The sequence below is a fragment of the Xiphophorus hellerii genome, chromosome 21 (assembly GCF_003331165.1).
Source record: "Xiphophorus hellerii strain 12219 chromosome 21, Xiphophorus_hellerii-4.1, whole genome shotgun sequence".
In the NCBI taxonomy this organism is placed as follows: domain Eukaryota; kingdom Metazoa; phylum Chordata; class Actinopteri; order Cyprinodontiformes; family Poeciliidae; genus Xiphophorus; species Xiphophorus hellerii.
Window position 1 is genome coordinate 3,031,404 of NC_045692.1, and position 14,202 is coordinate 3,045,605.

Here is a 14,202-nt window from a genome sequence, read left to right on the forward strand (position 1 = left end):
AAATATTTCTGAAAAACGTTCACTTTTACCTCTGCCATTCTAGATGTCAGCAAATCATTTAGATATTGATTAGGTGTCTTTTCAAAGTGATATTTAAGCCTAGTCTATATGGAGCCAGATATCTGAGACAACAAATACATTTTTATGCATTTTTACAAAAACTCTCTTTAATGTCACTGAAAACAATTATTTATGTAAACTCTGCCCAAAGTGGAGATTTGAGAAAACCATGTATTAGTGCTTGAAGAGATTTAGGCTCCCCTGCATCACAGTCTGTATTATATCTACATAATATATTAATAGCATAATATCCTATTTAAATGTAGCTCAACATCTATATCCGTGCACACAAACAGACCATGTCTCATTCTTAACAGGAAGTCATTGTTGTTTTGAAGTAATCTGATTGGTTGACATTGGTTGACATAGGTTTTAGCTTAGTGCTACGCTGCCCCTTAAGAGGAGGGAAAGGTAGAAAATGTGGAGTTGATTCTGTTTTGTCTTGATAAATTGAGTTGATTGTATGTTTAGTTTAGTTTTTTATTGTTCCATTTGAGACATCACTAGGTCAGGCATGTTTCAAACAACACTCGGGGGATTTGTGACGCTCATGTTGATAAAAACTTTTCTGGAACCGACTCTGTGTGTATGATATTGTTTTTGAACGATGTGGAGGATATATTTATTTTTATAAGGACATGTGTGCAAGGCTCTAGTTTCCATAACTGTCTGGGTTTTTCACAACTGGAAATGTTTCCAAACAGCCTTTCGTTTACCAGCTGACCAACAGTGCACAGCAGCAGCTCATTAAAAGAAGTTTAAATCGTAGAAACACCGTGACTGTAAGGTTTTGGAATCGGAACTTCCTAAACCCCGTTGCGTATCTTGACACTGCTAACCTGCTTGTGCCTTTTATTGTCGTTTTATGCAGCTGTGAGCCTAAAATTCTTCCGATTCATTGTGTACATGACTCGGCATCTCTAATTCCTACGTGTGTTTACCTCCTCTCCGTTGCGGTAGATGAGCAGGTCAAAGGGAATAGCAGCAACCATGTCGATGAGGAACCAGCCTTTGAAGTAGTGAACAGCGATACGTACCGGGTGACTCACCACTTCATCATTAGTGTTCACATATGTTGTCCTAAAAGAAAAAGCGCCGATCAAACCTAATAGTTGGTGTCAGTAATATTTAGCGTACCTGGCACAAACTCTAAAACAACAAATCTCTATTTTTTAGTCACAATGGGTTCCAGTTAAACATTCATCACATCAGCAGAGATTCAGACCTGAAGTTGATCAGGATGTCAATGATGAACATGATGTCGACTATGAGGTCCACCACATTGAGAGGAGAGCAGGAGTAACCGCAGTTCTGCTTGGCTACCTCTTCCTGAGAGGAGAGAGGGACAGAGGGAAACATGTGGAAACAGAGGAGGAGAATTAGGAGCTAAAGCACTAAAAATAGAATGCATCTTTCAGATGGATTAACATTAAGGGCTTTAGGTGAATTTGCATATGTATGACGACAAAGCATACAGAAGTTGCGCAGTAATGGGACGCTCTGCACGATCCAAGACTTGGAAAAGGTACAAAGCTTCGACGACACAGTCAGTGTGTGATAAAAAGCAGCACAGATCAGTTTCTGCATTTAGCTGTTTTGGTAAAACACGGACACAACGTGTGATACTGTATCCACTGGGACGATTTACACCCCTACAACTCTTTCACATTTTGTCACATTAAAACCTTAAACGTCAACTTGTTTATTGAGATTTGACGACACATTTGTAAAGATTGTTTCATTTGAAGCAGTCGTGTTAGACACCAGCCCTGCAATGGACTGTCCACCCCTTGACCACTAGAGATGGTTTCCAGCACCCCTCCCTACCTCACTAAGGACAAGGGTATGATAATGGATGGATAGATGTTAGACACCACAGGTCCAACAGAGGTAAGAGGCGGCACAAAATTAACAGAAGTAGACATGAATAGAGATTCAACCCCAACCTCACCCTGACGTATCCATTTCAGAAACCCACACAACCCAAACCCCGTCCTACAAAGGAGCCATTTCATCGTTCCGCCTTCTTGTCGCTCAACCTTAGGAAGCCTCCAGGGGTAAGTTAGGTAGGTTTGCACTCATTAATTTCCTGCTGTCTTTCTTGGTCTTCATGTGACCTCAGATCTATATATAGCGCTTTTCAACCCTCAAGGTGGGTGAAGAGTCTTGCCCAAGGACACAACGACAGAGGCTGACAGAGCAGGACTCTACTGATTATGTGACGCCAGTTGGTTGCACTTACTTATTTTTCATTAAACCTCAATAAAACACGTTCAAGTTTGTGGTTGTAACATGATAAAAAAATGTAAAAAAAACAGTGTGAACTGAGCTCCGGGTGAGGCCCTACGTGGTCGTTGAGGAGGAAGGCGGCTGAGTAGGGGGTCAGGATGGCGGTGTAGATGACCAGCAGCAGGATGAGCCAGTCCCACACCGCCTTGAAGGGACTGTAGTGCAACACGGTCCACTTGTGGATGCGAGGAGCTTGAAGCTTGTACTCTGGCAACACATCTGCACCCAGAGACAACACCTGGGTAGACAGAGGAGGGGAGAAGGGCGGAGAGGAGAAAAGGAGCAATCAGATGTGGAATAATGTAGACAGAGAAGGAGAGGGGAAAAAAAAGAATGACCCAAAAAATGACAGTAAAAAGAATATAATTAGGAAACTTCTGCTTACAGATATTTCTGCATAGAGCAGGAGCGCATACAAAGATTTCATTAACTATACATGGATCCCTGCAGTGTGCATTTAGGGGAGACAACAACAGTGCTTTGCAATTACAGCGATGGCGTCCGTGCCCACCGAAGATGACGAGAACCGTTCTGAAGGCACTGGCTCTCTTTAGGTTATCCTCCTGGGCAGCCAGCTTCACACACACACACACACGCACACACACACCCAAACACACACACGCACACACACCCCCACACACACGCACACATTGAGCCACAGCACATGCGCAAATACACACAAAAGCAAGAACTTGGGCAAGAACACACAGTAATCCTGTACAAATACAGCAGTGATGTTTTGACATGACTCCGACCAAACGGAGAGGAACATGCAGAAACATCTTTTTTCCCCACTGTCCTCCCGTTGACATACACCCACGCACGCACACCCCCTCACACTCCAGAAAAGAAATCTGAGGTTTCATGCCGCAGTTCTAAGTAGCTTGACTTGCAGTAATGTACGCCACTGTCTGCATTTCACTTGCATGGATGAAAGTAGGAATAATCCCGTATGTGAAGAACGAGGCGCTGTGAGCTGAATGTACAGCAGTCGCTTCAGGTGGAGGCATCAGGAACCTTGAGACAGGCTGAATGTAGGAACGCATTATGATTAAGGAGACGTTTAATTTGCTGTTACACATTCTACGCACAGATCTGGGACAGTAAAAACAATGATTATCACTACAACGGCTGCTGGCGGCATGCGGGCTCTGACAGCCAGCGAGTCAATCTTCTGTTCTGGAAGCTAATCTATAACGTAAGGAACAAACAGCCACAGTTTGAGAAGCATAGGCTTCCACATTTTGTCGCTACAAACTCAGATTTTATGAAACATTTTTCTGACCCTGGTAGAGAAGCTGTCTGGGTTTCCCTTCTGGGCCTGTTAAAGTCCTGACCCAACCATAGAAGACAGAGACAAGAAAGACAGTGGATATATTGGTACAAGATAAAAACAAACACACTCGCTTAATTATAAGGAAAAAGAAAAAAAAAAGTGGATTTGTATTCATGTCTCATTTACTAGTTTCATGTATTTTCTAGGCATAGCGCCATTTTAAAGCACAATCAAGTAACAATGTTACCTGTAGTTGTTATAAAAATGCAAAAATGACTTTAAAAAAATGTGACTTTGTAACACCTTGAAATTGGGCCTCTGTTTCTTTAAGAAGCTCCTGCTCTTTCTGAAACTCCGCCTTCAGGAAGTCATCACAATATGGCTCCTGTATAAATCCTCTGATGCTTTTACCAGCGTTTTACTGACAAACAGCTTCTGTGATGAGCTCAGCAGATACAGTTCCACCAGGTTTGCTGATTGCTGTAGTAAGAAACTATATGTGCAATTTGTTTCCCACAAGCGATGTTGAAGACAGGCGGTGGATGTGTTCTGGTCAGATGAGACCAAGAATATCAACTTTTGGCCCACATGCAAAATGCAAAAGCCTGAAACGTGTATAAAAAATGGCGGAGGCAGAATAACGCAGATGCTGTCCATCTGATCTGACAGTTTGAGTAGTTTTATAAAGAATAAGTTGCCATATTTGAATAAACTATTGAAAATTAACAGTTAAACATTAAAGAAAGTATTATACAGTAGAAACAAAGTTTTTACCCAAAATTCTGGCAATCACAGTTGGCATACTTTTTTATTTATAAAAATTCTGTAATCCATGTATCGTTTTCCTTTCATCAAATACAACTTCATGTTTGTCTGTCACATAAACTCCCACTAAAACCTGAGGTTTGTGGTTGCAAACTGTCAAAATGTGAAAAGTTCAAGCGTTGTGAACATTTTGCAAGTCATTTTGAAAAAGTACACCTCTTCCTGGAAGCCGTTTTATATTTGACAGAATATGATTCAGGTGCAACAATGTCCAGATGCATTTTAAATACGGTCGGACAAGAGTGACAACAGTAGCAGGCGTGTGCTGTGTTTGACCTGAGAAACATTGTGCAGAATGTGAACCCATCAAAGAAAGTATGAATCTTAACAGAACACGAGCCAAAGCGTCAGATTTAGAGTGCTCTATAAAACATGAAAGCTCATGATCAGCCGTTCCCTCTTCAACACTGTTTTTCTCCACATTTAGCTTTCATTCCACTTCACCGTGCTTGTTACTGCACCTGCTCCTCCCTGTCCTCACCCTGACCTGCTACAGGTTTTTTTTTTTTTTTTTTTTTTCCTGCCATTTTCTTGTCTGCTTCACATTTTCCATACATCTGGTAGCAGTTCAAACTATTTTCTGAACTGCTTCACTGCCCGTTGCTTCTTTACCAGGAGGCCCTGTGTCTCAATTTATTGATGCAATGATGAGAAAAATCACATCTGGCTTCGCAGGAGGCGACATTTCCAGTTCCGTTTGTACTTTCTTTAAGATTTAGTTTAATATAAATGAAAAAAGAACCCAACTGCTGTTTGATTTATTAAAAATAAGAGAGAAATATTTGAGTGTTTAACGTGTCTGAAATGAAGCCATCTGTTTCGTGTCCTAGCCAGCTCATTGGGAGTCGGCCTCCTTCAAATGCTTTATTTACCAGCATTTACATTATTCCCTAAGCTAAAGCTCAGCTGTTGAAATTTAGAAATCTTTTGGCATTTGTTAAAGGGATGAAATCTTTTGAAAGAAAAGAACAAAAACAGAGGATAAATACAAAATACTTGATCAGATTTACATTAATAAATCAGTTGAAAAGCAAAGTACAGTAATATGACAAAATAAGGAGATTCTGATTTCAACAATATTTTTTAAGGAAACTGAGAATTTTTATGTATTTATAATTTTTTATTTAACTGTCACTACCGGTTTCCCCAGTCACACTTTTTCATAATATCTGTAGTCTGTGCAGAGGAGAGTTTTCACCCTCGTTTCATTCTAAGATGTTATTAATGCAGAAAAGTATTGAAAATGTCAGAATAATTAAGTTTTAAAAAATAGTTGTTTTCAAAAAAAAAAACATCTGCACAATGACTTTTCATCCATCAATAATTTGCAAACCAGATGTACATTTAATAATGTTTTTTAAGGTCTCGACCAAAACCAAGACTGAGACCAGAGCTTCCGAGATCAGGACCAAAACTGAGGCTGAATTTTTAGAGTTCAATCATAATTTCATGACTTTCTGCTCACCACAAAATGCAAACATTAATGAAAAAATGGTTAACCACTCAACAAACACCACCATTAGATATTATAATATTTATCATTATAAACTAATAGGTAAGTTGCTAAATACAACCACGTGGTGATACATAGTCTCTAAGCTGAATTCACTAGTTTACATTAGACAATAGTTAAATAAAAAGAAAAACAGTAAGAGAGTAATAAAGATTTGTCATAGCAGGCCTGGAGTCGAGGCTGATTCTTCTGAGACAAAGACTAAGACAAAACGCTCCAAAGCCGAGACTGAGACCAAGACCAGGAGAAAACATCTGGAGCGCTCTGACCCTGGTCAGATACAAGCCAATGTGTTCTCCACAGTTAGCATCAACTGCATGTGTTCAACATTTTCAACTTTGCTACAGCACTGTGTGACCCCAAAAGATTTTATTTCTAAAGGAAAAACTTTACCATAGATGCAAAGAATAAACCAAAAATGCATTTTTTTTTTCCAATTCCACTTAACCTTAGTCATTAATGAACATTTTTTTCCTACCATTTCCCAGGCATAATTGTGAAAGTCACATTATTATGAAAAGCCTGTCAGGTATGAATATTATGAGGCTTTTTATAGTCTTCATGCGTCAGTGGTAGTTAATAAACCAAATATCTGAGGGGCTGAGCGGTGTTAGCAGCTGCCAGAACCTTCCGGAGAAGAGCCGGCAGTACACCCTGCCAGCTGTGTTTACCCCGAAATCTCGTTAGAAGGTCTTAAAGCAGGCACAGCTTTTACCAATGTTAACATAGAAGATGAAGACTGTTATCAGCTGATCAAGTGATCATCAATACTGATCTTAGTGGAACAAAACAGTAACCTCATCAAGTATTACTGTACCAAATATCCGTACCCTACCCTGGTGTCCAAAACACACTAGCACACACCCCTTCACCCTGCCGGTCAGTCAAATGCCCCTCCCAGTTACTGCTGGCCATCTGTATTAAACTACAAATCACAGCCATGAGGGCCGTTAAAAGTGCAGATGTCAAGACACATTTAAGATCAAATAGGGCAAAGTTATATTTGAGAACAGGACTGGAGGGAAAAGACCTGAGGCGATGGGGGAGCAGCCTACAGAGCCTGCTTCACAGAGAGTCAACACAATATGTTTCTCTCACTCCACCAACAGCATGCTGTTTGTTCCTGTCACCGAGCAGAAAGTGGTATCCCTGCTCAAGCTGACTGCAGAGAACGCCGCTCTAGTGCAGGTTTAACATTTATCCCTCAAAAGTGAAAGGATTTGCTGGAAATGCTCCTGACACGCTGGCTTTGGGTCGGAGCGACGGCGCTAAAACGTCCCACTAAGCCTCTTGGCTTAAAACTCCTTTAACAGATAATTATGAAGGACAGTTGGAGCCTTTGTGAGGTTTTGGCCGACGGATGTTACACCAAGGGGTTCGATCAGAAGCCAAACTCAGATGCAAGCCCCAAAGTCTGTCTGCCCACCGTTACCCTGCTTCAGTGTCACAGCTGATTCACGTAACTCAGCTGACGGACACAAGAAGGAAGACGGAATGAAAAATCTTACTGGTGACAGGACAAGTGAAATGTAAATCCAAAAATACCAGACAGAGTGTACCTCTGCTCAAAAGTAGAAAATGTTTTATTCTCATTATTTACTGAAACAGGCTTTGCATCAGAGGGTTGAGCAACAAAACTATTTAATATTTTTATGAGAGCTGAAAAGATGATAACATCCATCCATATATATACATATCGGCAGGACCAATCTATTTGCTTTGTTGCAGTCTGGTCAGTATTTTCTGCAACACACAACACACGTAGAGGGCAGCATGGTTTTTCTCAGACTACGGTGAAGACGGAGAGATAGGTACAGTGAAGTTGGTCGGCACTTGGCGAATGAAGACGATGTAATGCCAGATTTCTATTTTCTTTCTTGTAGCCGAAGTTCTCATAATGATAATCATAGCAGCTTGTGTCTGTAGCTCAAACCAGAGAAGGTTCCAGAAGAATCGCAGAAGGTTTCCTTATCTGATGATGGAAAACATCAGCTGACTCCTTTGGACATCTCTACTCTATTTAGTCAAAGGGTTTCTCACCTTCTATCACAGAACATAGAATTAGTTCAACTTATCTGATTTTGGCCACTTACATCCAGAATCATCATTTTTCAGTTATGATTTCATAATGTGAGCCATCATGATATCACTCAAGAACATTAGCCCAGGATGGTCTAAGCTCCACCTCTCTTGGCAGACTCACCTCCACCCTGGGAAATCTCTCTCTTTTCTAGTTGATAACCGTGACTTCGCTCTTTTATCCTGCCAGACTGTTTCACTGAACGTAGATGGTGATTCTTTAAAGACGCCAATCAGACTGCGAGGTTTCTAAATCAGACAACAACCTCTTCCACTCAAAGTTCCTGTTCATGAACAACACAAACACGTTAAGTGAGAAGGAGCGACCAGATTCTCAGGGCATACAGTCTCTGGATCCACAAAGCGCTCGTCGATCAGATGATAAAACTCTCACAATCACAAAACTGAAGTTACTATCTTTGAATCAAAAGAGGAATGATCCAGATGTAATAACGGTTACAGTTATTACAGCTATAATTAGCTATGGACTCTGACCTGAACATTCAGAGTCACATAAAGACGGTTACAAATTCTGCCTTCTATCACCTGAAGAACATTTCCAGGATCAGAGGACTAATGTCCCAGCAAGATCTAGAGAAACTCATCCATGTGTTTATCTTTAGATGTATTAAGTACTGCAAAAGCGTCTTCACGGATCTGCCTAAAAAAATACATCAGACAGCTGCAGCTGATCCAGAATGATCGCTGCTGCTGGACCATTCTGGATCGCTTCCTGGTTTTATCTTCACTAAAACCAGGAAGATAGAGCACATCACACCAGTTCCACAGTGCTTCCACTGAGAGAATAGACTTTAAAATACTGCTGTTAGTTTATAAATCACTGAACGGCTTAGCACCAAAATACATTAAAGATCTCCTGTTGTTGTATCAACCTTCCAGACCTCTCAGGTCTTCTGACTCTGGTTCTGCTCTGCATCAACAGAACCAGAACCGACCATGGAGAAGTGCCTTGTTGCTGAAATGTGTTATTCAAATAACTTGAGAGATTAATCCTCTCGACAATCCATCGAGGGTAATGATCTGATCCAGTCATCTACAACCTGCCTGAAAGCCACACTGTCGTTCCAGACTTTAGCAATCTGACAGAAAGATGTAAAGACAAGAGAAAAGGTTCCTGTGCATGAAAAAGATAGTTGGAGGTCTTGAGGACTCTGATAAGAATAACTCTCACTGTTCAACATTCAAATAACTTAATATCAAACAATCAGCACCCTCCGATCTGGTCTGTTGTTTCAGTATTTAACTCAAAGGCTTAGAGATTGTTCAGAAGTGGAGCTGCACCTAAAAATGGAGATAAAGCGTCATTCTACGCAATGATCGAGATTAAAGCCAACGCACAGGTGCAGGGTCATTCTGGTCAGACGTCGTTTAATCAAGACAGGCAGCAGAGAAAATTACATCTGATTTTTATCATGTCGTCTCAGAGCGGGAGTTCAGCTTCTGTACTCTCACGGTTGCTTTTTATTAAACTTGATACCCTGCCTGTTGAAAACTTTGCAGGCGTCTGAGATAGCAGCAAACAAAAGAAGAATTGCACGACCTGTGTGAACGGCAGCAAAAGGCACTAAAGCAGCATGAGGCATCCATCGGCCCGGCAGGGGAGTGGATGGTCCTGGAGAGCTTCTATTTCTCTCTGAATTTGGCAGAGGAAGCATTTGGGAGAAAAATATGTATGAAAAAATACTAAATAAATGTTAAATCGGATAAATATTGTAGCTTTTCAGCCATGACATCGAAACTGGGAAACTCCCATTCACCCAAAACCAGCAGACTGTGCTCTGTATGTCCTAAACAACAAACTGTGGGCAAACAGCTTATGGCCTCAGATGGAGAAAGAAAACCATTTTCTAAGATTTTGGCACTAAGAAACAAACAAGAGTTTGTGTATCGGTCTGAAAACAGCCACTAATTCCTGTTATTCTTACAATATATCACAATTTAAAGAGGCACAGTCAAAGCTTCTTTATGAAGCATATGCTATCATATTTAAGAGCTAGGAACATAATTGAATCACAATGGACATTTTTATTGCTCCTCAAAACCAAATAGCAACATTATGATGTAAAGAAAAGCAATGTAAGGTATGCACACTAAAAACAGGAAGCACATCCTTACATGGATGAAGATATTACATCATTCTTTATACTTGTAGACTGAATATATTGGTTTCTTAAGAACAAACATAACTTTTTTGGAAGGAAGACATCTAGTGGATGTGTAAGCTGCTTATTGGCACCACAGTAAAAGAATAAAGTGAGCGTTTTTACCTTCTGATATCGGTTTTGCAAGAATCTCAGATATGGATTGTGCCTTACTCATCAAAAACAGTCTCTCACTTTAAACAGTTTTTTTTTAAACTGAAAACTTGAATTTATAGGAAGGGATGAGTCAGAGAGATGGAGGTGAAAAAAACATTTTCACTTCCTGAATGGTCAGCCACAATCATAAATATCCCCATAGCCAAATGGAAGCTGTGCATTAAATGCCACAATTTAGAAAGTTGCTTGACAAGTGTTTGTTGATGACTTACCACGATGTTCATCAAATTTTGATTGTTTCTACATAGTTTATTCAGAACAAGTGGCTTAGCTCACACTTCTACTCTGCTGTGTTATTACTGCTGTTTGCTTTGTGAATAACATGCTCTGATTTTATTGACTACTCTATTTACCTGGTTCACTGAATGAGGTGTCTCAAAATTAAGTGGACACTCAACTTCATGTTACGTATGTGTGTTTGTCTGTGTGGTTTTAAATTCATGGCAAAACAAACACTCTGGAACAAAGACAACAACTGTGAGCTTATGACAGAAAAATAAATAAATATAACCAAGGGAGTTAAAAAGAAAAGAGAAAGACAAAATGAAAAAAAACAACAACAACCTGAAAATAACTAAAGGGGAATCAGGGACAAAGCTGGAAGATATGTTATGATGAAGCTAAGCTAATACAGCATGTTATGCTAACCTAGCATAGCTGTTTTAAGTCAGTGTACACTCTGGGTTCTTTCCATTCTATTTCTTCAATTTATTCCAGCTTTTAGGCTTTGAAAGCTTCAGCAAACATGATCCATATTTCACTATGAGAAACTGGTCAATATTTTATACACAGTCAATGCTGCTCATGCCCAGACTCTACATATCTACAGCAAAGCTTTTTAACAGCAGCATAAAAATGCTGATGAAAATTTAAGAGCCTTCAAATTCAAGTTTTTGTTGTTGTTGTTATTGTTGCTTCACAAATATTTTATGAGCAAAACCAAATCACGCTGGCTTGTCAAAAGAGCATATGGGCCAAGTCTTGGTTGGCGTACCACTCTACAGAATAGCAATTAGCAGAGACTCAATTTAGACGACACAACAAAAACCCAACATGCTGGTAGCCCAGTTCCTTTTTTAACCATCTCAGAGGGACCGCAGTACCAACATCTGGTGCATTACATCATAAGTCTATATTTATACAAAAAAGCTTTTGTGCGGAAATTATGCATATTAGCAGTCAGCCTAAAGCTTTGCCTAAAAGTTTTGGCACCGATAAACACATCGTCTTCGCAAACTTTTGAGCTTCATTTTTTTTTCTTATTGACAATTCACACTGTTTGCAATTAATTTGCAGAATAATCAGATTGAATATCAATTTATATCAATTTATAGCAAAATGAAAACAAAAACAAAACAACCTTTGTATAATTACTGAGGCAGAAAGTTATCAAGTAACTATAAATGTGTCTTATTATCATAGAATGCTATTAACAACATTTGAAAACTGCTACAAAGGAGGGAAATGTTTGAAACAACTACGTCTTTTACAAAGTATTTCCATCGTATCCTTTAAAAAAGATATTTACTCTAAACAGTCACGTTCTCGTAGAAACCCAAGAAAAAATCCAAAACCTTTGTGTAAATGTGATTGTGACACATTTTCTCCTTCCCACTCCCTCTTGTCGTAAGAAGTTCCAGCTAAATAAGATGAGCGGTAACCTTTTCTTAGCCTCATTACAGCAAATACATTTCAAAAGAAGTTCTGAGTGAGTTATTTTCATTTGCAACAGTCACTAACACACACGTTAAGCTTTGACCCGGGTCAACGGCTGCGTGATGCTACTGGACAGCATCTGTGGAAAAGTTTGCGGTCAGCGGACAAACTCGTCACAAGTTTTCAGATAGAACACGCTCTGCGGTTTGTTTCAGTAAAATATAGATGGTTTTTATGTCCTAAATGCGATTACATATACAAAACATTAATACAACAGAGTGTTCCAACTCTGACTTGAGTGTTTTTAAACCTACAGAGAGCCAGCAGCTTGTAAAATTGATGATAACAGCTCTCGCTAAAAGGTTCCTGTTGTAAAAATGAGGAAAGGATGAGGTAAAATGGCTGCTCAACAAGACCGGTCCAGATCCTCAACGTGATTTTCATTTATTTGATTTATGGTTTTCAGGCTTTATGAAGGTCGTTAAACTTTTCTTAATTCTTTGCTGTAATTTTATCAGTTTTCTGTCCTGACTTGGAGGCGTGGCCAACACGGATTAAATAACTTCGCTCACTTCCTCTATACCATTGTTACAACTACAGGCAGACTACAATTCTAAAACACCGCAGAAAATCAATAACATCGTTCAGAACTTCTCCTTCGCTGATTGTAGAAATTCTACCGGAGAAATCCAAGTGAATGGGAGAAAACCCAGACTGAGAAAACAAAGAGAGATTTGAATGAAATCTGTGGATCTGCATAGCAAGGCAACCGCCAGGCTACATCCATGTCAGAGACGTAGTAAAATTAGCTAACTGCTGTTCTCAACGACCGAGCTTTCAACTTTAACAACATATTGATCTCCACTTCAAGCATTTCAAACACTGCAGCTCCATGTTCAGTAACAGAATGAAGACAGTAACGTGTTTGCTACTTGTATAATCGTGCACATTATATCAGTGACAGCCATATGGGAGTTTTTAAACACAGAATTGGTCACACAGAGGAAAAAAATCTTAATTTTCCGAGCCAGTGGTCCACTGGATTTATATGACTTTGAATTTGAAAATGGAATATGCCTAATGAGCTCCTCGTTCAAAATGGGAAAGAATCACCTACAGCAAAAAAAACCAAACAGGAATGCTCATCCCAGAACATGGTTAAAGAAAACTTATCATTGAAGTTGGAAATAGTTTATGTAACATTAAAAACCATGTAGCAAAAATCACCATTCAAGATAATTACAAAGATTTAACATACAGTTAAATGTAGTTTTTAACTTGAACTATGTTTTTCTGTTAACTATTTGTGGAAGTGGGCGGATCTCAAATATCGATATTATCGATAATATCAAGTCTTTGTCAGTATCGGATCGATATTAGTGTATCAATATTTTCAGATTCCTCTCTTGAAGTTTTACTTCATTTTTATATTCTAGTTTTTCAACTATTCCTCAAAACTTCATTTTGGAAAAAAAAAATTCACAAAGGTTTGTTCTGTTTTTTCTGTTCTTTCTGCTTACAATGTTAACATTATAAAATTATTCTGTAGAAACAAATTTTGTCAAAATAAAGAAAAAACTACAAAGATCCGAAGTTATCGGTATCAATATTGGTATCAGCGATACTAGCTCTGTATTTACTTGGTATTGGATCGATACCAAAATATCCAGCCTCTAATAGAAAGCAAAGAATAATGAGTTTCAGGGGAAATGGGAATCTTCAAGTTGGTGTTTTACTTGTACTAGGGCATTTATAATAAAACTCCATCTTGATCTGTATGGTCCTGTTTTCCTGCTAAGTAGAGGTAAAAATCCTCATCTGCTGATTCAATCATCAATATTTATTTGTACTGAAGAAGTCGGAGGACAGCATTTGGCATATTTCAGAGATAATGTGTGTGTCTTTGTGTGTTTGTCACTGTGATATCCGTGTGCCACTGTGTTGGGCCTCCTGGCTGACCTTTTTTCTTCAGCTTTGACAGTTCCCATTAAGACACAACAAAGGATCTGATTTCCTGGACCCCCACTCCCTCCCTCCTGCATTCTGCCTCTCCACCTCTCACCTCAGCCTTCTCCTCCAATATTCATCACCACCGTCAGCTGCTCAGGAAAACTGTTCCCTCTATTGCAGTGCATCCCCCCCTTCTCAGTGTCCTTATGTCTCAT

At 39.4% G+C, this 14,202-nt stretch overlaps 1 protein-coding gene across 1 annotated transcript in view; it reads right to left on the minus strand.

Moving 5' to 3' along the window:
* The window catches only part of kcnh2b (potassium voltage-gated channel, subfamily H (eag-related), member 2b), a 220,332-nt gene that overhangs the window by 24,049 nt on the left and 182,081 nt on the right, over positions 1–14,202 (minus strand). The window contains exons 7-9 of the mRNA XM_032551180.1: positions 2,408–2,587; positions 1,286–1,389; positions 1,002–1,140 (exon numbers count right to left, since the gene is read on the minus strand). Coding sequence (XP_032407071.1) covers positions 1,002–1,140; positions 1,286–1,389; positions 2,408–2,587 — 423 coding nt within the window. The remainder of the gene's footprint in view (positions 1–1,001; positions 1,141–1,285; positions 1,390–2,407; positions 2,588–14,202) is intronic.